Source organism: Monodon monoceros, unplaced genomic scaffold (genome assembly GCF_005190385.1).
Source record: "Monodon monoceros isolate NGI ecotype Baffin Bay Population unplaced genomic scaffold, NGI_Narwhal_1 Super_Scaffold_12, whole genome shotgun sequence".
Lineage (NCBI taxonomy): Eukaryota > Metazoa > Chordata > Mammalia > Artiodactyla > Monodontidae > Monodon > Monodon monoceros.
Window position 1 is genome coordinate 29,762,001 of NW_021703768.1, and position 24,319 is coordinate 29,786,319.

The following is a 24,319-nucleotide window of genomic DNA, read 5'->3' on the forward strand; positions in this document are numbered from 1 at the left end:
GCATTTTTCCTGACCCTAATTTCTTTTTTTTTTTCTATTTTATTTTAACTATTTCTGTGAAATAAGGAGGATAAAATTTTGTAAATAATTGATAGTTGGTAGAAGAAAATAGGCTTTAAAAAGCATATTAGTTAGATTGTACATTGAAGCTGCTACACCAACCAATGAAAGATTGAAATGCAGTGACGGACACATACAGTTGACTTTTGCAGGGTACATACAAAGGGGGTTGTCATGAAGTATGTACCTTTGTTTAATTTTACATTACAAGTTGCCAGTGTAGTAGCAGCCCAAGACTGTGCCATGTTCACAAAATGATGGGCTTGAAAGGATCTTTATTTTGGCATTTAAAGATGCATAACCATGATTCTCAAAGAATCTTACCCTTCTCTGATTATATGACCTCATAGGCATATATAACTAGAGTCATTGGTGAGTTAACACTGAGATGAAAAATTTACCTATAATTTTGGCTATAATTTATGCTCTGCTCTATCTTACCTGTTTACAAATAGGAGAATAATTTTCACATTTACATTATGCATCCCTTGCTTTCTTATTGTGATCAGCAAAAGCAAATGAAGGATCAGCATAGAATCATCAAAAATAGGAATTAAATATATTTATGCATATTAGGTGCCAAATCGTCAAGTTAGACATAATAATTCACATGCTTTGAGAGCATCCTTAGATGAAAGTATACACACTCAAACCATAAGCAACTACAAGTTCAACCAGTAAAATATATATTCACTGGAGTCATGCAGTTAGCTCAGTTTAAGTACCTCCAAGAACTTTCAAACATTTTTTTGCTTTTATTTTACTATTGTGTTTCTATTTCCATAAACACAATTTCTACTGTGTTCAATAATATTTGAAATAGGTAAACTCTCGATCAAGATTTAGAAGTCTTTCTTTTACATAGAAATGCTGTTGTTTTGGCATGTATAACAGGATTTCTTTCATTAAGAGGAAGTCTTAATGATTTTAATTCTTAATATTTGGAACTAATTCCATTGGGGGTGAACACTATTGATTGGTTATCTGTTTACCTCACAGGCTGTTTGACACCAATTATACTGAAAACATCTCTTATGGTTTGAGGAGCCATCTCCTTTTTCCTTCCTTCAGACTTATCATTGTTTCCTGCTATTGGCATCTTCGATTCATCCCTATTTTTCTCTGTGTATTAGATCAATCCCAACCTTCTCCCTCCAAAATCTTGACACGGAAATGCCATTTGCAATTGTATTTATGGTGTTCTTAAAGCATTTCTTATTATCCTCAACCATTTGCCATGGCCCCATTTTACTCCTTCATAAAATAAGGGCTTTTCAACTCTATGACCTTACATAGGAGGTGTTAATTAAGGGCTAAATGAAGAGTTTTCCTTAATCAACCAATTTCAGAAAATGCTGAGTTACATCAAATTAAAATGTTTTTCATCTCAACTGAGATAGATGTCAATATAGATATGTATCTCCTGTGATCATCTATCTCTAAGGCAGTAGGAGGTACACTATGTAATATCCCAAAACATTGTGGCTGCAGAACTCTCTCTTGGAGGGGTATCCATTGGGACTAGAGCTCTGTGGAATAAATGTTTGGAAATCACGATCTCTTTAGTTCTTCTGGCCTGCCCATGTATTAGTGTTGGGACTGTCCCAGTGCTTGCCTTCTGATCTGACTTAAAGTTTAGGTGCTACCAGGCCACATAGCAATAAATGTTATGTCAATGTTATAAACGTTAATGACATTTAATTGGAAAGACATGGAAGAACAGAGAAAAAAGATGAAAGTGAAATGGAATTGAAATACCTAGATGCATCTACTAACATGGTGGCTCTTTAAGCTCAGTCCTGTACCAGCAGCATTTGCATTACCTGGGAATTTATTAGAAAAACAAATGCTTGGTCCCACCCCAGACCTACTGAATCTGAAACTCCTGGAGGGGTCCAGCAATTTGTGTTTTAATAAGCCCTCTAGGGAATTCTGGTGATCCCTAAAGTTGAAGAATTACTATATTGATGCCCAAGACTTATTGATGCCCAAGACTAAAATTCCAATTTTAGCCATTGGAATATCAGAAACATTCAGTTATTTCTAACGTATTACTTATAATATGTCCTGTTCCCCAAAATATTTAAGTTGGATTACAATTTTAAAAGCAACATGTATATAACAATACTTTGAAATAGAAATAAAAAGCCCTAAGTTTTTCTAAGATTAATTTCTAAAATACATTTTTTATCACCTGGGACCTTAAACAGAGGAGAGTATGTGGTGCAATGTACAAGGTCTTAATAGATTTTAGAGCACATGCAAAACACACTAGGTTTCATCTGAAAGTTGATGATTAATGTACAATCATGGTTCAGATATCAAAATTCCACAATCTCCTTTGATAACATAATTCATAATCATAGTAACAAACTACCTCTTATGGAGTACCTACCCTACGCCAGGCACTATACAAGATAATTTTTATATTCTTGCATAATCCTCATAACCACCTGTGAAGTATAAATGATCATTTCCCACTTCAAAGATGAGGAAATGGAGAGTCAAAATAAATAAGGTAGGGCTTCCGTGGTGGCGCAGTCGTTGGGAATCCGCCTGCTGATGCAGGGGAAGCGGGTTCGTGCCTCGGTCCGGGAGGGTCCCCCGTGCCGCGGAGGGGCTGGGCCCGTGAGCCATGGCTGCTGGGCCTGCGCGTCCGGAGCCTGTGCTCCGCAACGGGAGAGGCCACAACAGTGAGAGGCCCGCGTACCGCAAAATAAATAAATAAGGTAGTGTTTTGTTAGGAATCATTAACCTATGAGAAGGGAAAGTTAGAGCCTCTTTACACTTTGGCGAATGTCATCAACACTCCATATTAACTCTCAACACTATTCTCATAGCTTCCCTGGATTTTGCCTTAATACCATCATCTAATATAAATGAGTTAAATAATATTATTTATACTCTTTAGTATGAGTCTTTCAATGAATTGACTTCTCAGACTGTAGCTTTTAATAAAATTTTCACCACAAGTAGAAAAATTAAATTGTAATTTAATTGTAATGCAATGTAAATAGAACACAGTCTTAAAATCAATTTATGAGCTAAGCAAATAGTATTAAAAGAACTACTCTAAAGCTTGCAAATTTCTAAATATCAGTCTAATGAACACTTTTGAACATGAATTACATCAATAGACACTAAAAGGCAATAAAGTAGGACAGTCAAATGCATGGACTCTGGAGCCAGCCTGCCTGGGCTGACATTCTAGCTCTGCCATTTACCATACGAGTGACTTAGGGCAAGTAACTTGACCTTAGTGAGTCTCAGTTCTCTCGTATGTAAAATGAGGTCATAAAAATAACTTCTCTGTGGCTGTAGTAAGGAATTAGTAAAACTACAAAAAAGCAGCTGGAACAGAATCTGGCTCAGAGTAAATGGGGCTAAATAAGTATGGGATATGATTATTGACTCCAGACCAAGTATTAAAGACTGTGGGCAAAAAGGGGAATCCTTTGCAAAATTGACTTAAGGAGTTTCCAACGCTTGTCACTGAGTATAATTATACTAAAATCAGGTCCTATAAAGGATTCCAAATAACCAGTCCTCATTACTTTATAGTTGTCCACGTTCCATATCTCCAGCTCCACGTAGACTAACAACATGAACTCTAGGACACCAAGGAGAGAAAACTTTTCCAAACTACCTTCTCAATAGCGATTTGGAGAATAAGCTGATTCATGTTCCATCTCTGGCTCCTTACCTGGCACTGACCTCTTTCTCTTCCTGGCCACATTGCTGCAGAGCAGAAATTTTCATCTTATCCAAGGCATCCTGAGTCTCCACTTCAGTCACCAACCAGAGTCATTTTTCGCTGAACCAAGGCAATAAGAAAGCCATCACTGTTAACCAGTCCTCTAACTTCTACCTAGGGAAGCCCTTAATTAAGCCAGATCCTACTAGGAAATATTTTAGGACTGAAAGGTAATAATAATGCCTTTCTTTAAAAAAAAAATCAGACTTTTTGCATCTTTTCCTTCTTCCTACAATCCTCTCATCTCCCTGAGTAGTGCCAACTTAATCTGAAAGTGTTCTAGTTTTCTTAATGTCCTCTCATCAATAGATGAAATTTATTCTTACCTTTACTGAGCTCCTACTATGTTATTTTCTTTGCTCAAGCCTATTGCTCTATAGATTCAACTTTGACCATTTCTTTACAGATAAAATGATTAAATAAATCCCATGTCCTAAAATTGCATTTTTCTTTTGACCTTATTTTATTTATACTTGTTCTCGCTCCACGTGCTTCTGTGTAATACCATTAGGTTCTTATAACTGGACAAAAAAAAAAATTTGCTAAAATCTATCTTTACTATATGCTAAGCATAGATTACTCTCCAGAATTTTATGCATAAGAATGGCCACATTGAGGACTCAATAATCCAACTTCCAAATGAAAGCAAATATCTTATTAGAAACTGAAGTCTTCATATGGCTGCGTGGGTGGCGCAAGGAATGACCCTCATGACATTTGAGATGTCGATAGATTTTGTTCACAAGTGGCATCTACTTTCACTCACTGTGACATAGATACATTTTTTATTCATTCAAATCTTTTACCCTTGCATTTTCATTGTTAACAATTAGATAAAAGTTAAATGAGATCAAAGCACATCGTCCAAAAATGTTCCCTGGCTCCCTTAGTTTTCACTGAACGATCATGATATGTAAGAAAAGAAGAAAAAGGAACTCATTCCAGTCTCACGTTTATAATTACAAAGTTCTCCTTAGGAATTCTCCTTTGAGAAATTCATCTTAAAGTGGCCATAGTATTGTCACTTTTATTTCACCAGAGATTCAGTTCAGAGAATGAAAAATTATCATATAGAAAAATATATCAAGTTATGAACATTTTTGGTTTTCACCTGAAAAAAGATGCTCTTAAATTTTTCTAATTAAAAATACCTAGATGGAATTTTAAACTTGTAGATGACGAATACTGGTTTCAATTGTATAAGTAGAAGTCATTTAAACTGTTCATATGACATAATTAACAATATCCCCTTTACTTATAATCAATATATTTTAAACTAGTATAAAAGTGGAAGATGTATTTACTTTTCTAAACAGCATTATCGTTAAATAATACTCAAAGAAATATATTTTGGGGAAAGAAAGTGCTGCAAATTCTGTAGGCATCTATAAACTGCATCTAAAATCTTAATAAGGAAACTGAAAATAAGTGGAATTTAAACTGAGTGAATTTCTAAACTATAACTTTGATCCTTTAAGGAAATATCAGTGCTTTCTGAGTTAAGGTAGTTTGATCAGTCACAGGATCTTTCAGACCATAAGGGTACTGCTTCGCGGGTCTGGAATCCCCCCTGGATGTTCTCACAGAGAGTGGGGCACACGCCCTTTCTGGATTCTGAGCTGAAATTAGGCCTCTTTCTCTTCCTCCTTCTCCACCTCCTTTTCTTTCTTCTCCTCCTTCCTCTCTCTTTCCATTCCCTCTCCTTCTCCCCGCTCCCTTCTTCTCCCCTCCCGCCCATGCCTTAATTCAGCCAGACCTACGGTACAGCAGTCGCCTTCATCCCCACACCCTGACTGTAGAAAGAGATATAGATTCCCCCGCTCAGAAGCCCTCTGTCTCATCCAGGGAATGTGGGAATATTCAGGAGGTACCCCTTCTCCTCTGCTACATCCCTCACTGACTCCTACAATAGCATTCTTTCTCCCTGCTCCTCCCCTGGGTTTCAAAAAAACACCAAGAGCACCGCTCCTGTTACAGCTACTCTCTTTCTCATTCAGGGTGAGTGTTTAGTTTGCCAGTTTTTGCAATAGTAAATAAAATACACTTTTTTCTGGTGCCTAAACTTTGTAAAACCCGTGTGTTCATTGTGGAAGCAAGGACAGAAATGAAAATAAAATATCAAGTTGTTTTCCATAGCTAATTGGACAAGAGAAGTTGCATTGCTTTAAAAAAAATTGCTTTTGGTATTATTGGTTAATTTGGGGGCTATAGAGAATGACGTTTTTTATTTTTTATTTGATAAGGCTGCCCAAAGTTGCTTAAAATGTAGTTAATGAATTGCCTGAGATCCATGACACCATAGGTTTACCCACCCACCACAATCTGGTCCCATTCATCTCCTTGTAATGGCATGATTTAATATGCATGTTTAAGGTTCTCCCAGAGGAAAATCTCCAGGAGGGAAAGTTCCAGTAAAGAAATCACCTGCTGACTCTACAGATGTGTCACCTGCTCCAGTAGTGCCACCCCCACCTAAGCCAGGATCAGAAGAATGGGTTTATGTGAATGAACCAATTTCTGAGGTACGGCAGTTTAGACTCAAGCTAGTAGAATCTGTTCTTTCTCCTCTTTATAGGAAGATTCACACCATTATTTGCACCATCCAAAAGGCCTTTTGTAGCTGGTAATATATATATTCATCAAAAGGCCGAGGTGATCTTTTGAGATTACTCATTGAATCGCATCCCATGCTTTCTCTCCTCCCTAAAATTTCTGAGTCATGCTTTGAGCGGCTGTTGAGTGCTGCAATCAGGGGAACAAATGGGTTCTTTGAGGACCAATTTTCACCCCAGGGACAAGCAGAGATGCAGTTTCCTGGAAGAATATCTTTCCCAGAACACATATCCACAAATTATAGCCCTCCAACCATGCTGTCATGCCCACATCATAATGCTTTCAAATGAAGTTTAACCCCTGACTTTTTAGAAATAGAAGGAAAATTTTGAAGCTAACCAAACTAATAAAAGAACAGAGTGCTATCTGGCCTCAGCTCTTTAAATGGGTACCCTAGTGTCAGGCAAGGAGAGGCCCAGGTGAGCCCTGGAAGCTCCATTCAGTTCTTTATGCTCTGACAGCTGCAAAGCCCAGTTGTCACCTAGGCAAATCAGGCTGCTTTAATAGATAAATCATCTTGGGAGAATCACACAGAATGGTCTTTCTTTTAAAACTTTTTAAAAGACAAAGAGTTTTTTGAAAGACTCAGTCCCTGTCTTCTTAATTCCAGTCCTCCATGGTTTCTTACTCTTATGAACTTTTAGCCCTGACCATCTGTGCCAGGCACTTGAGACCCAATCATGAATTGCAATTTTTATTGAACATTCCTAGGGAAATGTCTTACTTATCTCCTCAATTATATTGTAAACTCTTTGGGGGAGGGTAGGAACATGTGGGCCAATTCACTGTATTCAATACAGAATCAAATACAGTGAGGGCCTCTCACTGTTGTGGCCTCTCCCGTTGCGGAGCACAGGCTCCGGACGCGCAGGCTCAGTGGCCATGTCTCACGGGCCCAGCCGCTCCGCGGCATGTGGGATCTTCCCGGACCGGGTCACGAACCCATGTCCCCTGCATTGGCAGGCGGACTCTCAACCACTGCGCCACCAGGGAAGCCCGATAAGGCTTTGATGAATTAATTAGCATTGAGGGAGAAATTAGAACAGAAAATATTTGAAGATGAGAACATTAAATGATAGAATTACAGATGGGTGTAATTACTATCACTCAGCCAAATAGTAGCTACATTGAAAAATAAATATATTCAAGAACTATCATAGAAACAGGATACAGAAGTGGTTGTTGGGAAGGAGATAAAATTAAAATGATATTATTTGGTAGGAGTTGGAGAGTGAGGGGCAAAAATATTAAAATCTAATCCTTAATTCCAAACATTGAAGCCCTTGAGAGAAATAAATTCATAGAGGACAAGAGGGAGTGAAAAATAAATAAATATTCACACTGATATATGGCATCAGCTTCCATTGTAGATCTTCTAGTCAGGATCCTGGCAGAAAACAGAAGATAATTTAAAGAAAGTTGAATAAAGGATGATTTATGTGTATGTGGCCAGTAAATGAGAAAATCTACAAGAATTAGATTGTTACCCTCAACAAGAGAGAGCCAGGAGCTATTATGGCCCCTAGGCCTGAGAAGGTGAGGACAGGAAGCAGATGTCCGGACCTCAGGAAGACCTGTGCATGGAGAAGGCCACCTGCCAGGGGCTGTGGCCTTCCCAGAGGATGCAGCCACCCACAGTGACCAGCAGAGAGGAGCAGGGAAGCATATAACCAAACCTCATGTCCTTCCTACTCTCACATCTTTTGACTGGGAGGTGGAAGGCAAGGGAGTTTCCTGAAGTAGTTCACATGAGTTAGCCTCCTAGAGCAATCACTGAGCAGGATGGAGAGTGAAGGATGGGGAGTTGGTCTGGAGGGATGATGGAAGGATATACAGCTCGGACCTCTAGTTACCTAAGTGAAACCATGTAGAGAGCTCCTTTTTGCTACAAGCAGAATTAGTCTAGAACCTGGAAACAAAGCAGGCCACATGACCTGCCCTAGTCCTTTTCTACTCTAAGCTTCTCACACATGAGCTGCACAGCTTACCTACTAATGGAGAGGAAAAACAGATGCTCAGTTAAATGAATTTAAATTTCAGATAACCAATGAAGGCATCCTATACTTTATCTGGCAACCCTAGTTCCAGGCCTTCCAGGGACCCCAGATATATCTTACCTCAATAGGCATGGGGAAGGAGACAGAGTGAGAGAAAGAAGGGGATTGCTTCCATATGTGGTTCTCTCAGGTGGAGGCAGCAACCAAGTTCAAGGGGAGCCTGGGTCCTTATCCCCTTACCAGCCCCAAGGGAAGGTTCAGAGACCACCAAGGAGTCAGTGGAGTGATAGGTCTTTGCTTGGAGGATACTTGCTTTGGCTGCCCAATTTCCTATTATGCTTCAGTCAATGAAGAGAAGACTATTTAATTGGAAAGGATAGGTCTTAACATCTAGTCACGTCACATAAGTTCAAGTGCCTAGACCCAGAAAAATAACATCCCAGAGAATTAAATAAACTACAGATGGGACATTATCAATAACTCATAGAAATCACAGAAGATACGGGAGAATCTAGAAGACCAGATGTGGACTAATGACTAAATGTTTAACAAAAGGTGGACGGGATTTAGTAGCATACAAGACCAATGATCCAGATGTTAATCCCTGACAAAATTGGAGAGAAAATTATTAAACACATGCCTCTAAGCACTTGTAACATACAAAGTGATCACCCAGAGGTCAGACAGGTTTACTAAGACTAAGTCCTGCTGAACTGGCCTGTTCCTTTACTTTGATAGCAAGGTTGAGTAGGTGGGTCAGAGAGGTACCATGAACATAGTATACCTTGAATTCAAAATAGTATTTGACAATTTCTCATGAAGTTCTTGTAAATAAATAAGAACTGTGAACAGGATGTTAGTTCAATTAGGTCCATTCCTAGGTGGTAACTCTCCTTGCACAGAGTGTTAATTAATGACTTGAAGTCACCAGGAGGGAAGTTTAGTAGTCAGCTTACTTAAAATGGTCTTCAGCACCACTCTGGATACCACATCTTTTAAGAGAGATCATGAAAAACTAGAAACCAGAGAGGGGCTCTAGGTAAGAGAAAGGTGTTAAAATAATTTCAGAGGAGCATTGAAAGAACTGTAAATGTGTATGATAAATGAATACTTGAAGTATGGTTAGACATAGAATCATAGGCCTTTAGAACCAGATGAAGCCATCCAGTCTCCTGAAAATTTAACTGATGATAAAATTGGGTTCAGGTGACTCCGCTTACATCTATATTAACATTTGTTGAGTACCTGTTATTTGCAAATGCTGTACTAGATGCTGGAAATACAAAAGCAAGCGAGTTTCATCCTGAATCCCAGCCTACTTCTCCTCACCAATGTCTTCAAATATTTGACAGGCTGTCATAGAGAAGATGGTGTGAATGTAGACTGTCCTTCTCCAAAGGGCACAGCTAGGGCTTATAAGTAGAAAATACAGAAAGGCAAATTTCTGCTCAACACAGGAAGCATTTTCCACTAACACAAGTTGTGTGACCCTAAAGGGGGTTGCATTGAAATGTGCCTAATGTATCAGTGAGGTCCACAGAGATTGGATAATCTGTCTCTAGATCTCTTGGCATGTCTCAGTTGAAGAGGAAGTTAGCCCAGATGACCTCCAAGGTCCCCATGTGCAAGCCCCTGAATAAATAAATGCACAACCAATAAGGGAAAAATTCGTACAGAAAGTTTATATTAAAATATAATATGGGGGCTTCCCTGGTGGCGCAGTGGTTGGGAGTCCGCCTGCCGATGCAGGGGACGCGGGTTTGTGCCCCAGTCCGGGAGGATCCCACGTGCCGCGGAGCGGCTGGGCTCGTGGGCCATGGCCGCTGGGCCTGCGCGTCCGGAGCCTGTGCTCTGCAACGGGAGATGCCACAGGGGTGAGAGGCCCGCGTACCGAAAAAAAAAAAAAAAAAAGTATCTTCAATTTTATTTCAATTTGATTACTTCTTATTTTTCATTGTTTATTTGCATCATTAAAGATAATGTAAAAGAAACTTTCTGATTTTCATGGTGCACTTTACAGCAAAGGTAAAACCTCAAGGGAGAATTCAGAGAAATAACTCATCATCACCCTGACAAGAACCTAGATGTTCTCCAACTTAGGCAAAATGTGAGGTCTGTGATTATTCAATTCACTCATTCAATAAATATTTCTTGAGCACTTACTATGTCCCAGACATTGTGGTAATTATAGGAAAAACTGTTTAGTGGTGAATAAGATAGTAATTCTTCCTGGTTTTATGAGACTGCTGTTCTAGAGGTGAATATAGGCAAATAAATAAACAGTTATAATTAATGCCATCAGTTCTCTAATGAGAGAAGTACAGGGTGCTAAGGTGGGACTTCAGAACTTCAGAGGATGACCCTATACACTTGATGGATCAGGGAAGGATTTCTGGAAAAAAATATGTCTGCGCTCAGGCATGAAAAATTATTTGAAATAGGAATTAGCTGGGGGAGGGGAGGAAGGAGGAGCAAGACGTTTCACAGAGATGCCTTAAGTGGCTACAGTTGCAACTTGATCTTCTTGCTTAGTAGTGCCCTTTTGACTCAATTACACAGAAGAATTTTCACTTTGAAATTATGATTTTTATGCTTTACCATTTAACAGGAAATACGATCATTTTTAGTACCTTACTGGAAACTGATAGAAAATTCCTATATAAATTCCATCAAAACAGTACTCAGGCACCTGAGAGAAGGCCAGCATACGGTGATTGCTTACTTATATGATATTAGGTAAGTAAAGTTTCCAAAGTTACAACCGTGTAGTTTACATGCAGGACATATAAGCTCCGTCTGATTCTCTGAATGCCTTACAGAACAGATTTCCAGCAGTTTCTAAGGCGTCCGGACCACAAGCAAGATTTTGTATCTCAGTGGCAGGCTGATTTCAACTCTCTTCCTGATGACCTGTGGGATGATGAGGAAACGAAGGCTGAACTACACCAAAGAGTGAATGTAAGGGAGTCCATGACCCGCGGGGCCAGAGTTTCCACACTCTCAAATCTTGTACTTCAAAAGCCTAATTCAGGGCTTCCCTGGTGGCGCAGTGGTTGAGAGTCCGCCTGCCGATGCAGGGGACACGGGTTCGTGCCCCGGTCCGGGAAGATACCACATGCCACAGAGTGGCTGGGCCCGTGAGCCATGGCCGCTGAGCCTGCGCGTCCGGAACCTGTGCTCCGCAACGGGAGAGGCCACAACAGTGAGAGGCCCACGTACCGCAAAACAAAACAAACAAAAAAAGACTAATTCACCCCCTTCTTACTCTCATGAGGTGTGAGGATGAGGGGAGAAATGGTTTGAACACCAACCTGCCGACTTTCAAGAACAATCACTCTTCTGTACTTTGCGCTCAGAATGAGAATATGGTAGTCAATGCTTCTGGAAGGAGAAGCCAAGGCCAGCAGTGCAAGAGCATTCTGGGCATCTACTTTGTAAACTCCTAACCCTTTTGTTGGGTCATGTAAGTGTGTCCAAGCCTGGTATTAAGTACGTGCCTCTCTTGGATACAGTTATATGGCTGGTTGATGTCAGGGAGAAGGGGAATGAGGGAACATCCCAGAAAGCCTGAAGTGTTGCCTCTATCGAATAGATCCCTTGAGGGAAGGTACCAAATCTCATACATCTTGGTATTCCAGCAGCACAGTGCCTGGCACTTGGTAGACAGGCAGATCTTGATAAATTCATAAGTATATGATAAATTCAGAGTATATTACCCTGATGTTTTAGAAAAGGTCCTCTGATGTACAAGAAGCCAGATTTCAATCTCTCACCTTTTGTCTTTCCTGTGTAGATTTACAGAGCCCCTTATCCTGTCAGGGGAATTCTTTCCCCTTCAACAACCTTAAGTATAGGCTACTAGTAATCATATCTGATTATAATCTCAGTATTTATTTGTCAACGACAACAAATTCCCAAGCTCTACCCCCATGACCTATTCACTTGCTCTGTGAATATTTATTGAGCATCTACCATGGTCCCGGCACTGCTCAAGGGGCGGTGGGTTCAACACTGAACAAAAAGCCTATGACCTCAGGATGTTTATGTTCTGGGGGCCATAGTGCAAAGGATAAGCAATAAACAAGTAAATGTATAGCGAGTATGTCACTGATAATATGAGCTACAGGAAGGAGGAAAGCAGGGCAGGGAGGGAAGGAACGTTGATATACCATTTATTATATGGTAGTTGTGGAAAGGCCCACTGAGAAGGCAATATTTGAGCAGACTCAGGACAGGAGAGATTGCATGAGATAAGCCATGCAGATTTGGGGAGGAAGAGTGTATCAGGCATAGGGAAAAGTGAAGACACTGAAGAGGGAGGATGCTTGGCGTGTTTGAGAGCAGTTGGAAAACCAGCTGGGAAGCTATTGAAATTAAGTGAAGGCATTATGGTAACTTGGATGACCAGGGTGCTGGAGGGTTTAATCCAGGAGGTATTGCATTAATCAATGTCCCAATAAACTGAAGTCTTAGACATTCCTCAAATGGTAATCCTAAAACATATCTGCCTTTCCTATCTCTTTCCTGCCTATTCACAATCCCGGCCCTCCTGTATTCCAAAAGTACCATATGTTTATTACAGACAGATTAGATATTTAAAAGAAGCAAAATTGGAAATGACAAATTCACCATCCTATTTGCCAGTAGTTAACCTCTTTATTCCTGGTAATATTCCTTGTTCTTGGCTTCTTTCATTCCAACCCTAAGAAGTTAATGGAAAGGTTCTGCTATCATGTTGTCCTCACTTTCCCATTAGAAAACCAAGCCACAGAGACACTGGTACTTGCTAAGACCTCCCAGTGAGTCGGGAGCAGAAAGAGAGCTAGAAACAAGGTCCCAGGCTCCTGCTTTTGTACTTTCTCCTCAACTGCTTCCTCTCCTGTCTTTTTAAAATGTATAAATGTTTGAGGAGCAGAAGCCAGTCCTCACTGGATGTCTGATATAGCATTTGTGGAAAGACCAGGGAGACGTCAAGGTCTCTCAGCTCTAAAAGAATGGCATACTGTTCTGATATTAGTGTATAGCTATAAAAATGCCTGTGATGCTTTCATTTCATGTGAAGCCCCCACAAGATAACAAACCAAAATGCTAAGTGTTCCATAAACACAGCATCACAGAAGTAAAATCCACTATAGGCACTGGAACCAAACTGCTTGCGTTCGAATTCCTGACTTCACCGCGCTGAAACCATAGGCAAGTGACTCAACATCTCTAGGCATCAAATTTCTCATCAGAAACTTCTCCGTTGGTTACTGTGGGGATTTGTGAGGTAATCAACGTCAGGCACTTAACACAATGCCCAACACACAGTAAATGTTCAATCAATTATTATGATCGTGAAAACTGTCAAGTTTTATTGGACTGTATATATTTTCTTAATGGAATTTTAATTAAACAGATATTTTATTGCTATGAATAAGATTATGATACTGTTTATAACTGAGGAATTATTGTGTGCTAAATACTGTGCTAAGTGCTTTACAGGCTTAGGCTAACTGCAGCACATCCAAAGGGTAAACTCTATCCCCGTTTTACAGGTCAAGGAACTGAGCCCTAATCTAGTGGTACAGACAAGACCACAGGCTCATATCCTGTCTCCACCACTTGCTCATAATGTGACTTTAGGAAAATAACCTCTCTGTGACTGACTCAGTATCCTCATCTACAAAATGAAGAAAATAATAGGACCCAAGGTGGTTGTGAGGCATTAAATGAGTCAATATAAGTATAATGACTTATATTCTGAACACTGACACACATAGAAAGGTATCATCAACATTATTCCTCAGGATCTGGTAAGTGGCAGAGCTGGGATCTTTAAAAGATGTTTTTTTCACTGCTAGCTCTGTAATCCAAAGCTTATTTTCAGACAATCCAATTAAGCTCAGACCCTATTTCTTGGAGAATGACATGCTCCACTCATGATTAATTAACAAGTGCCCTTGCTGTGTTAAGTGCCCTCGGATTCAATAAAGCAGCATATTTCTTGCACCAACAATACACCATTTCCTCAAAAATTCCCTGAAAGGTCTTTTTTGGCCAATCAAATCTTGTGAGGAAGGATTAGAATACATAAAACATAGCCCCTCATGAATAAAGTAAACTGTGGACCTGGGCACAAGGTGTGCTGAGGGGGTCTTAGAAAATTAAGGCCTGACAGAGTAGAAACAAAATAAACATTTGTTTACCGAAGTGATAAAATATACGAGTGTATTAGGTCTAAATTTTCTTCAGACACATTAAGACAGGCAAAGGATTTTAGTTTTATTATACGGAGGTCATCTGAGCTGTGATTCTGAAGCCTCACAGCAGTGTTTGTGTGCAGGATTTACGGGACCGCCTGTGGGACATCTGTGATGCCCACAGGGGAGAGGCAGAGCAGGAGTGTCTGGACATCATTAACGAGAGCTGGTTGCAGGATGTGATCGGAATCGCGATGAACCATTTCTTCTCACTGATGCAGGTAAGAGCGGCCGGTCAGGATGACACAGACTTCTCTCCATGGCCACGTCCGTCCTGTAACCACTCCTCTGGGAATGTGAGGGGATTGTTTTACTCACAGCACTCTGCCCAGCCTGAGCTCCAGCTTGCCAAGGAGGTTAGCTGAAATAAGCCATTCTGTCCCCAGCCAAACAAACACCAGAACTGGTAGCATCTCAAGCTACAGCTCACCAGCTGTTTCCAAGTGGCCTAGAGCTGTGGAGGGGACAGCAGAGACGGTGTCTGTCCTGGGTCGTTACCACACCAGCCTCTCCCAGCGGACACCCAAAGTGTCCCCGGGAAAGCAGCCCTGCCACAAGAGCGTGGGCTGGATCAGACTCAGCAGGCACTCGATTCCTGAAAAACGTTTGTGTCCAGATTGGAAAAATAGACCATTCATTGGAACAATCTGATTAATTTATTTTTGCAGCCCGTTAAAATAATGAATTGCACTGGACAAGTTGAAGAGACAGACGTTGATTTTATGCCAAGGTATTGTCAACAATAGGGGAGAGAGCACAGACCAAGTCTGGATACCCAGCTCTGCCAAGAATAAGGGCTGGAGGGTTTCTAAGAACTGGGGCAAGGTGGGGTGTCATGCACAACCTGTGTTGCTTGATTGGCCTCGTCTAAAGGAAAAGTAAACTTTCCCTTCTCTTTTTTTTTTTTTTTTTTTTTTTTTTTTGTGGCCTCTCCTGCTGCAGACCCAGCCACTCCACAGCATGTGGGATCTTCCCGGACCAGGGCGCGAACCTGTGTCCCCTGCATCAGCAGGCAGACTCTCAACCACTGCGCCACCAGGGAAGCCCTCCCTTCTCTTCTTGATGCACGTAGTTTTACAACTTGGAGCAAGGTGTCTTCCTAAGTCAGACTCCGCTCCTCCCAGAGGACCAGGACATAGGAGTTCCATTTTCATTTCATATGCTTACATTTCAAAGAGATGGTTCCCAGGTTCTTGAGAGAGACAGTTCTGATTTCTAAAACCAGCAGGAGGATTTTGAAAAGATTTACATCTCAAAGGGACAGAGAATGGACTTACAAAGACAAGTTTCCTAAAGTAAATACTCTGAGAAAAGGGAGGTCAGGAGTCTGGAGTTAGGAAGAAACCTGTCTATAGCTTAGTCATGCTGAGAGGATTATGAAGGCTGTCTTGGTCAAGCTGTGTCTACATGAGTATATTTTCCTAAGAAAATAGCAGTGAGGATAGAGTAGAAAAGGGTACCTTTCAGATCTTGAACTGATTAGCTTACAGGAGGAGTTACTGCAGGAAATGAGAATATTTAGCTGAGGATCACTGGAGCTAGCGCATAGTAGGTGTTCAATAAATCCTTGTTCAACAAATGACCGTGGATGCGAGTGCTTCCAGCACTCACAGGGACAAGCCCCTGGTTCAGGAGCAAGCTGGACCACAGGAGGCAGCGGCCTGAGAAGCAGTAGCAGCCTCACTGATTGCTAGCCCTGGGATCCAGGTGGGGGCTACAAGGCATGGGCTGTGCTGAGGATGAAGGCAAGACAGCCAGCAGCCTAAACCTGCCTGGGTAACATCCCTGGGACACCAGTTTGGGTAAGCAGAGATTGAATGCTGGAACAGCTGTTTCAAAGGTTTATGGTAGAAATAACTGAAACCCAGTAACGAAGGCAAAGGGATTAGAGAATTTTTGTAAATCATTCACATTAGTCCAAGCAATATATGCCTCTTTCAGAAATGGTAAAACTCTTACACCCCACAAGACCTACATTTCAGACCCTCTCCCTGAGAAACAGAATCCACATCTAAAGGCAACTAGGAAAAAAGAGGGTAAAGGAAATAAAGGCTAATATTTATTAAGTTCTTACTCTGTTCTAAGGACCCTTCATGTGAAGGTTAAACCTTCACAACAACCCTAGGCTGTCAATTCTTTCACAATCCTCATTTCACAGATGAGGAAACTGAGGCAAACCTAGATGAAGTGATTTGCCCAATGCCACATGTCAGTAGTAGGAGAGCTGGGATTGGGACTGAGGGAATCTAACTCTTGAGCCAGTAGCCCTAACCACTGCTTTGTCATCAGTGTTCACATAGTTAAAGGCTGGCCACCTAGAACAGAAGAAACCTAGTTCTGCACTGATTGGCATGATTCTATGAAGAACCAAAGCTGTAAACTACAGGAGAGTAGTAGATTTCAGTTCAATAAATGAAGAACGATCCTAATGATTGGAACTGTCCATCGAATAACAGACTTTTCAGGTACTTGAGCTGCTGGTCCAGGAGCTCAGAAGCAGAAGCTTGCACATATTTATGGAGGGGAAAGAATCTTCATGAAAGTTTTCAAGGGCCTGTGCCTAGATAAGTGTTTCCCAAAGTGGATTCCACGGAACACTAGTCCTACAAGATGTTTCACAAAACAAGGACTTGATGATCAGAAGACTTTGGGAAGGGCCATGTACTCTACCCTTCCCTCTCCCTGGGAGATTGACAAGCATACTGACATATTAAGATATTAAGATGTGCTGCAATAAAGAAACTCTTTTGGTATGTTAACCTAACATTTCTGAAATTATTTGACGTTGCAAAGTTTTTGTTTGTTTTTTTCCCAGCATGGTGCTCATTAAGAGCTTATAGGACAAAGCTTCTACAAAATAAATTTTAGAAAATGCTATTCTAGATGATTTCTTTCAAAACTAAGTTTTTGTGATGAGAGAAACAGTAAGAAAGCATTATTTACTAGTTACCATAAATCTGAGAGGACTTTTGATCAATTCTGCTTATATGATATATGATGGCATCTTATTCAGGGCTTCCCTGGTGGCGCAGTGGTTGAGGGTCCGCCTGCCGATGCAGGGGACACGGGTTCGTGCCCTGGTCCGGGAAGATCCCACGTGCCGCGGAGCGGCTGGGCCCGTGAGCCATGGCCGCTGAGCCTGCGCGTCCGGAGCCTGTGCTCCGCAACGGGAGAGGCCACAACAGTGAGAGGCCCACGTACCGCGCAAAAACAATAAATAAATAAATAAATAAATAAAATAGTGCTTACAGGGCTTATATAGAACATATGTACAGATCAGCTTGTTCTGTCTTGGGTATTAACATTCGTATTTTCTATTAAAGGCAGAACTGAACCGTTTCCAAGATACGAAGAGACTGCTTCAAGATTATTACAGGGGAATGGAATGTAAAATCCCAACAGATGACACTAAGAGATTTACTCGAGTCCCATTGGTCCAACTGGATAGTAAAGATATTTTGGAATTCCAGCTTAGGTAAGGCGGGCTATCACGTTGCACTCTTATCAGTCTCAACATAAAGCTTTGCGATTTTAAATTGAATACCACTAATAAAACCACAGTCTTGTATCTGCTAATCCAAAATCCAAAAAAAACTCTAAAAACTGAAAACTTCGCCTCAAGACTATTGATATGCATTATTTATCCCACTTATAGTGAATATCTACTCATTTTTGCTGCAGAGATGTAGTGTGTTTTGTTACAGAGTGCTTCCAACAGACTGCTGGGGATATTATGGAATATATAGTATATACAAATTCTGAATTCTGAAACACTTTTGACCACAAGGGTTTCTAGTAAGGGATCGTGACCCTCTACCACTTTTATGAAAGGTCCCAAGCTGCTCTGTGCGTATGTGGGCATTTGTGTGTGTGCATGGCATTATATAAATGACAATGGCAGGTGTTATGAGTCTTCTTTTACAGGTTAGGAAATTGAGAAACAGTAAACACTCAGTCATATGTGATTATGACTTTGTGAGACTGAAACTTAGTAGCAGTCTAACATCAGATTCCCACCGGTAAGAAAATAAACTTGGTGGTAAGGGTGGAAGAAAAATGACATTTTCAGGCAATTACTAGCTATATGTAAGTAAATTAAAACAATTTGTTTGGGAAAGTCACCCCAACTCTCTTAAGACTTGGTTTCCTTATCTGTAAAGTAGGGTTGTTGTGAAGATTACAGAAAATGAAATCCTCAAAACACGTAGCACCATGCCTGGGAGTCAGAAGACTTGAGACCTAGTCCCAGTGCCTCTCAATAAGTGATGACTATTATCGTCATCATATTATTGCATAATATGACAACAAACTCTTCTTCCTCACATGCACTGTTTTAATTGTGAGTATCGCATGTTCTTACATTCCTCATTTTACCCTCCCCTATTCCAGAAAGGATTTGCAATGGCCTGTGCATGATAGGATTCCACAGTGATCTGAGGCCCATTTCTCTCTAGGCTTCTTCCATCTGGTCCCATCATGTCCTTGTCAGGACCACGACTAAGCAAGAAAACACAAGAAGTCTGAACCCTCTTTTTGACACAGATACAAGTGAAATGTTTAACTCAGCAAGCTTCTGAAAGAGACCTTTGTAATTAAGAACAATAAAAATTTCCCAAAGTGATATGAACAGCCAGAGTCATCAAAAGAGGCCAAGTTTCAATGTCTACAGTAGCAGGGCATTCTGTTCTTAGCACAAAATAGCAAGTCAGGCATAATGGGGAAGCTATTAATGTTGGTTAGTAGAATGAAACAGGCAAAAGAACAGCCAGTTCTTACTTTTTGCAAAACATTCTGCACCAGTCTCAACCTCAGATCGCTGCTGTGAGTATCCCCTGGAACTCTCAGCCAATCAATGCGTCAACCAACCAACCAGTCTCTTTAATATGTATAGGGAAACGAACAGAGTGTTAAGCATGTTCACATAGCTTGTCTATTTTATTCCTCCAACAACCTAATAATAATAATGGTGTTAACTAATAACCAATAATGTGTAACAATATTATTATTATATTTGTAATTTTCCCAGAAGGAATGGAGCCTCAGAAAGTCGAGTGACATGCCCCAGTTCGTATCTACTGATACATCTACTCATAGTGAGAGGTAGCTGACCAGAATTTTTCCCAGCAAATGAATTCTAAATCCAAATCCCTTTTCTAAATGATACGTCACCACTGCTGTCCTCCAAAGCAAGGTGTTAGGAACGCCTATTGCCCCGTATTAAACATGTAGAGATGATCACACAGCCTTTATCTTATTAGACACGTGAATCTCACGTCTCAGTGACTGAGATTAAGCACTACTTGATTATTAAAACGTCAGCTCTCCTTGTGGGTGGACATATACTGAGTTGTAGACCCTCAACACATTGCTTTTATAAGGCATGGTGCACTGTCAGAATTCCAGGCGCTATGAGAGTCAAAGAGCCAACTTCAGAAAACCTCGTCTTATGCTTCAAAACAAGGCCAAGCTAATTGCGTGCTGGAGTTCACAGCCAGCTTTCTGCATCACTGCTCTGGTCCCCAGCAACTTGAGTCTGCCAAGCCAAATGCTTGTTCCTCCTCCAATTTTAGCAAAGGCATCCTTGGAGCTCCTCTCTGCCCATTCCTTGCCCTAGCTGAAAACTCTTCCTATGTTCTATCACCGAGGGGGATCCCAGCGCAATTAGCATTCTGCTCGGTGGATCGTTCCCTGCAGTTAGCCTTTGAGATCCTGGGATCCTTCAGGGATAGAACATTCCCAGGGGCAGCTCTAAAATCTCTACATAGGGGCAGCAATATGGTCGAGAAAGGGGGAGAGACAGCTTAACTCTGTGTTCCCACAGCACTTTACGAAACAGAGACAGCCTTCATCACCCATTCTCAAGAGTAGGGAGGGCTGCTGGAGCTCTCACACCTCCGTGGGTCACCCCCTTGCAGACCTCACATCTGTCATATCCTGCTTTTTAACTGTCTACTTCCGGAAGCCAACTGCTAGTCGTTTTAAAGAAGTGACGTCCAGTTCTATTGGTTTGCTTTTCATGACTGATTTATACCTTGTCAGAAGTTTATATCCCAGATAAATTTCAAACTTGCATGTCTTCATAATTGCCACTGTTTAATCCCCCTCCTCATAATTACTGAGAATTAGACCTAAAAATTATGTTTTAGCATTGCTTGTCTCTAGTTTCCTCTTGTTAGACTTTCTAGACCATAAAACATTTTTTTTCTTTTTTAACATCTTTACTGGAATATAATTGCTTTACAAGGGCGTGTTAGTTTCTGCTTTATATCAAAGTGAATCAGCTATACATATACATATATCCCCATATCTCCTCCCTCTTGCATCTCCCTCCCACCCTCCCTATCTCACCCCTCTAGGTGGTCACAAAGCACCAAGCTGATCTCCCTGTGCTATGCGGCTACTTCCCATTAACTATCTATTTTACATTTGGTAGTGTATATACGTCCATGCCACTCTCTCACTTTGTCACAGCTTACCCTTCCCCCTCCCCGTGTCCTCAAGTCCATTCTCTATGTCTGCGTCTTTATTCCTGTCCTGCCCCTAGGTTCTTCAGAACCAGTTTTGTGTTTTTTATTTTTTTTATATATTCCATATATATGTGTTAGCATACGGTGTTTCTTTTTCTCTTTCTGACTTACTTCACTCTGTATGACAGACTCTAGGTCGATCCACCTCACTACAAATAACTCAATTTCGTTTCTTTTTATGACTGAGTAATATTCTGTTGTATATATGTGCCACATCTTATTTATCCATTCATCTGTCGATGGACACTTAGGTTGCTTCCATGTCCTGGTTATTGTACATAGAGCTGCAATGAACGTTGTGGTACATGACTCCTTTTGAATTATGGTTGTCTCAGGGTATATGCCCAGTAGTGGGATTGCTGGGTCATATGGTAGTTCTATTTTTAGTTTTTTAAGGAACCTCCATACTGTTCTCCGTAGTGGCTGTAACAATTTACATTCCCACAAACAGTGCAAGAGGGTTCCCTTTTCTCCACACCTTCTCCAGCATTTATTGTTTACAGATTTTTTGATGATGGCCATTCTGACTGGTGTGAGGTGATACCTCACTGTAGTTTTGATTTGCGTTCCTCTAATGATTAGTGATGTTGAGCATCCTTTCATATGTTTGTTGGCAATCTGTATATCTTCTTTGGAGAAATGTCTATGTAGGTCTTCTGCCCATTTTTGGATTGGGTTGTTTGAGTTTTTGATATTGAGCTGCATGAGCTGCTTCTAAATTTTGGAGATTAATCCTTTGTCAGTTACTTCATTTGCAAATATTTTCTCCCATTCTGAGGGTTGTCTTTTTGTCTTGTTTATGTTTTCCTTTGCTTTGCAAAAACTTTTAGGTTTCATTAGGTCCCATTTGTTTACTTTTGTTTTTATTTCCATTTCTCTAGGAGGTGTAGACCACAATACAGCCTTTCATAGTCATTTCTCCATCTAAAGAGTTCTTCCAAGAAAACTTTGAAAATTGAGATTAAAGCAGGACAATGAAATTCACCAAGTAACATGGACACAAAAATAGGATTCTGTTAAATAAAATCTTTATATTTCTTTTTTGTTGGTTTTCCCAAGAATTCCCCTAGTTCGTCAAAGACCCAGTTCTCCAGAGTCATCTTTATCCAAACCAAAAACAAAAGCCATACTGAAGGGCAAGATTGATTACTCACTGGAAAACATAGAGCTAAACTTTGAGGCCGATGAGAAGATGGTAATGGACACGTGGCAGCAGTCTTCTTTAGCAATATCTCACATGGTAAGCAGTGCTGGTTACTACGTTTCCTTTCAGTAATACCCATTCATTAACTTCCAAAGTTGGTAATATGCTATGAACAGAAAATTTACACAATGTTCACAATATAAATCTATACCTCCCAGAAGTTTTTTCTTTTTTTCTGAAAGAAAAAGTTCAATCAGCAAATGTATGAGGTCAAGAAAGGAGTGAACCAACATTTAGATTATTTTCTATGCTGGCCCAGGGTTCCAAGTGCAGGGCTCTACAGGGCCAAGCAGGAAATGTCAATGAGATGGGTTAAGTATAAGGCAATAGGGTGGAGTGGGACTGTGGCCAAGTGGAAGTAGCAACCCCATCTAGAGAGGCTCCTAGCCAACCTTGCCATTTAAGCATGGTGTCCAGTAGGGCCAGATTTTCAAGTTTTAAAGTCAGAAATTCAGCCTCTACTTTCTTTAAGTCTTCAAAACTAGTTCCTACCTTGATTCCCAACCAGTTGGTTGTCTGTTTCCTGAAGAATGAGCCTTCCCTGATTGCATGCTCTTCTAATCCTTGTAGCATTTATTGTCTCTCCCACTTTTGACTCTTAGTATCTAGGTTATTGTTTGTGATTTTTACCTTATTAATGTTTTCCTGAATACTTAACTAGGTTCTAAAACTTTCTGTATCCACTACACCTAGCATAATGCCCACATCTAACACAATACTGAGTCCTCAGTACATTCTTGAGATGCTGCTGCCGCTATGCTGGTGACACTGATGTTCATATAAATGATGATGGTCGTGGCAAGGAGGATCACCGCAAAGGCTACAACTACCAAGCACCAGAGAGTGGGAAACCGGATCTAGAAGTTCTAAAAAAAGTAGATGAATTATTATCCTTACTGTTAATTGAACATAAAGACAACTTACAAGTCTTATGAATCCCATTAAAATTACCTGGGGAAATGAGATTTTAAATATTAGATTATTAGAAAGAGAGTATCATACAGCACAAAGAGCACTGGCTACACTTCTTGTTTAAGCTGTGTGATTTTAGGAAAATCACTTAACCTCTCTGAGTCTTCGATTCTTTATCTGTAACGTGGGAGACATTCTACCTTATCTTTCCTTTCTTGAATGGTTGAAAAGATCCGATGAAATAATGTATATGAAAGTTTTTTAGAAATTAAATATAATAGGTTATTATATTAAGAAATTTATTCAAAACTGTACCACTTTGCTCGTGAACCTTTGAAAACCACATAGAAAGCATAGGAGGAAGGATTGTTTAGTAATTAATATTCCTAATAATTACATTTGAATCCTGCTTTTATATTTCTAATAGACTTTTATGACTTTGATATTACATGTCTTTAAGTGAACTTTGAGTTTCAGATGAAACAGGCCTGATTCAGTAAACTGCTACAGGGAGAACAGGACCAGCTGAGATCAGGGCAATTGGAATGAGAGCACTTTAACATGGGCTTTTCTCGCTACACAGCAGTTTTACCAGGAGCTATTCATTTAGTACGTTATGTTAATTTTTAGTAAAACTTTCTTGTAATTAGCAGGTGTGCAATGATTTCCAAGAAATAAGTCATGTTTAACACTCACGGCATCAAAGCATTATTTCTAGAGTTTCTTCAGCCTTACAAGCTAGGTTGCTGGATGTACTGTGAATTATGTTAATTTTTGAAAGAGACCCAGAGGTGTTTGAGGGAAGTGGACCAGAAAAATGTGGATGATGATAATTATCATCACAAGGTTGTTTACAGAGGAGAAAAATCCAACTTTAAAGGAAATTGCTAACTCACCGTGGTTTGCAAGAACACATTCAAAAATGAATTGCTTGCAATTTAGGGGAGAATGTTAACAAGTCTGCTTTCAGCTTTACCAAGAATTTGAAAGTACAGTATATATCATGAAAT

General features: G+C 40.4%; 1 protein-coding gene across 1 annotated transcript in view; it reads left to right on the forward strand.

Annotated features, from left to right (window-relative positions):
• The window catches only part of SPEF2 (sperm flagellar 2), a 174,360-nt gene that overhangs the window by 89,085 nt on the left and 60,956 nt on the right, over positions 1 to 24,319 (forward strand). The window contains 6 exon segments of the mRNA XM_029218282.1: positions 6,188 to 6,336; positions 11,033 to 11,160; positions 11,244 to 11,382; positions 14,750 to 14,887; positions 17,990 to 18,141; positions 22,253 to 22,433. Coding sequence (XP_029074115.1) covers positions 6,188 to 6,336; positions 11,033 to 11,160; positions 11,244 to 11,382; positions 14,750 to 14,887; positions 17,990 to 18,141; positions 22,253 to 22,433 — 887 coding nt within the window.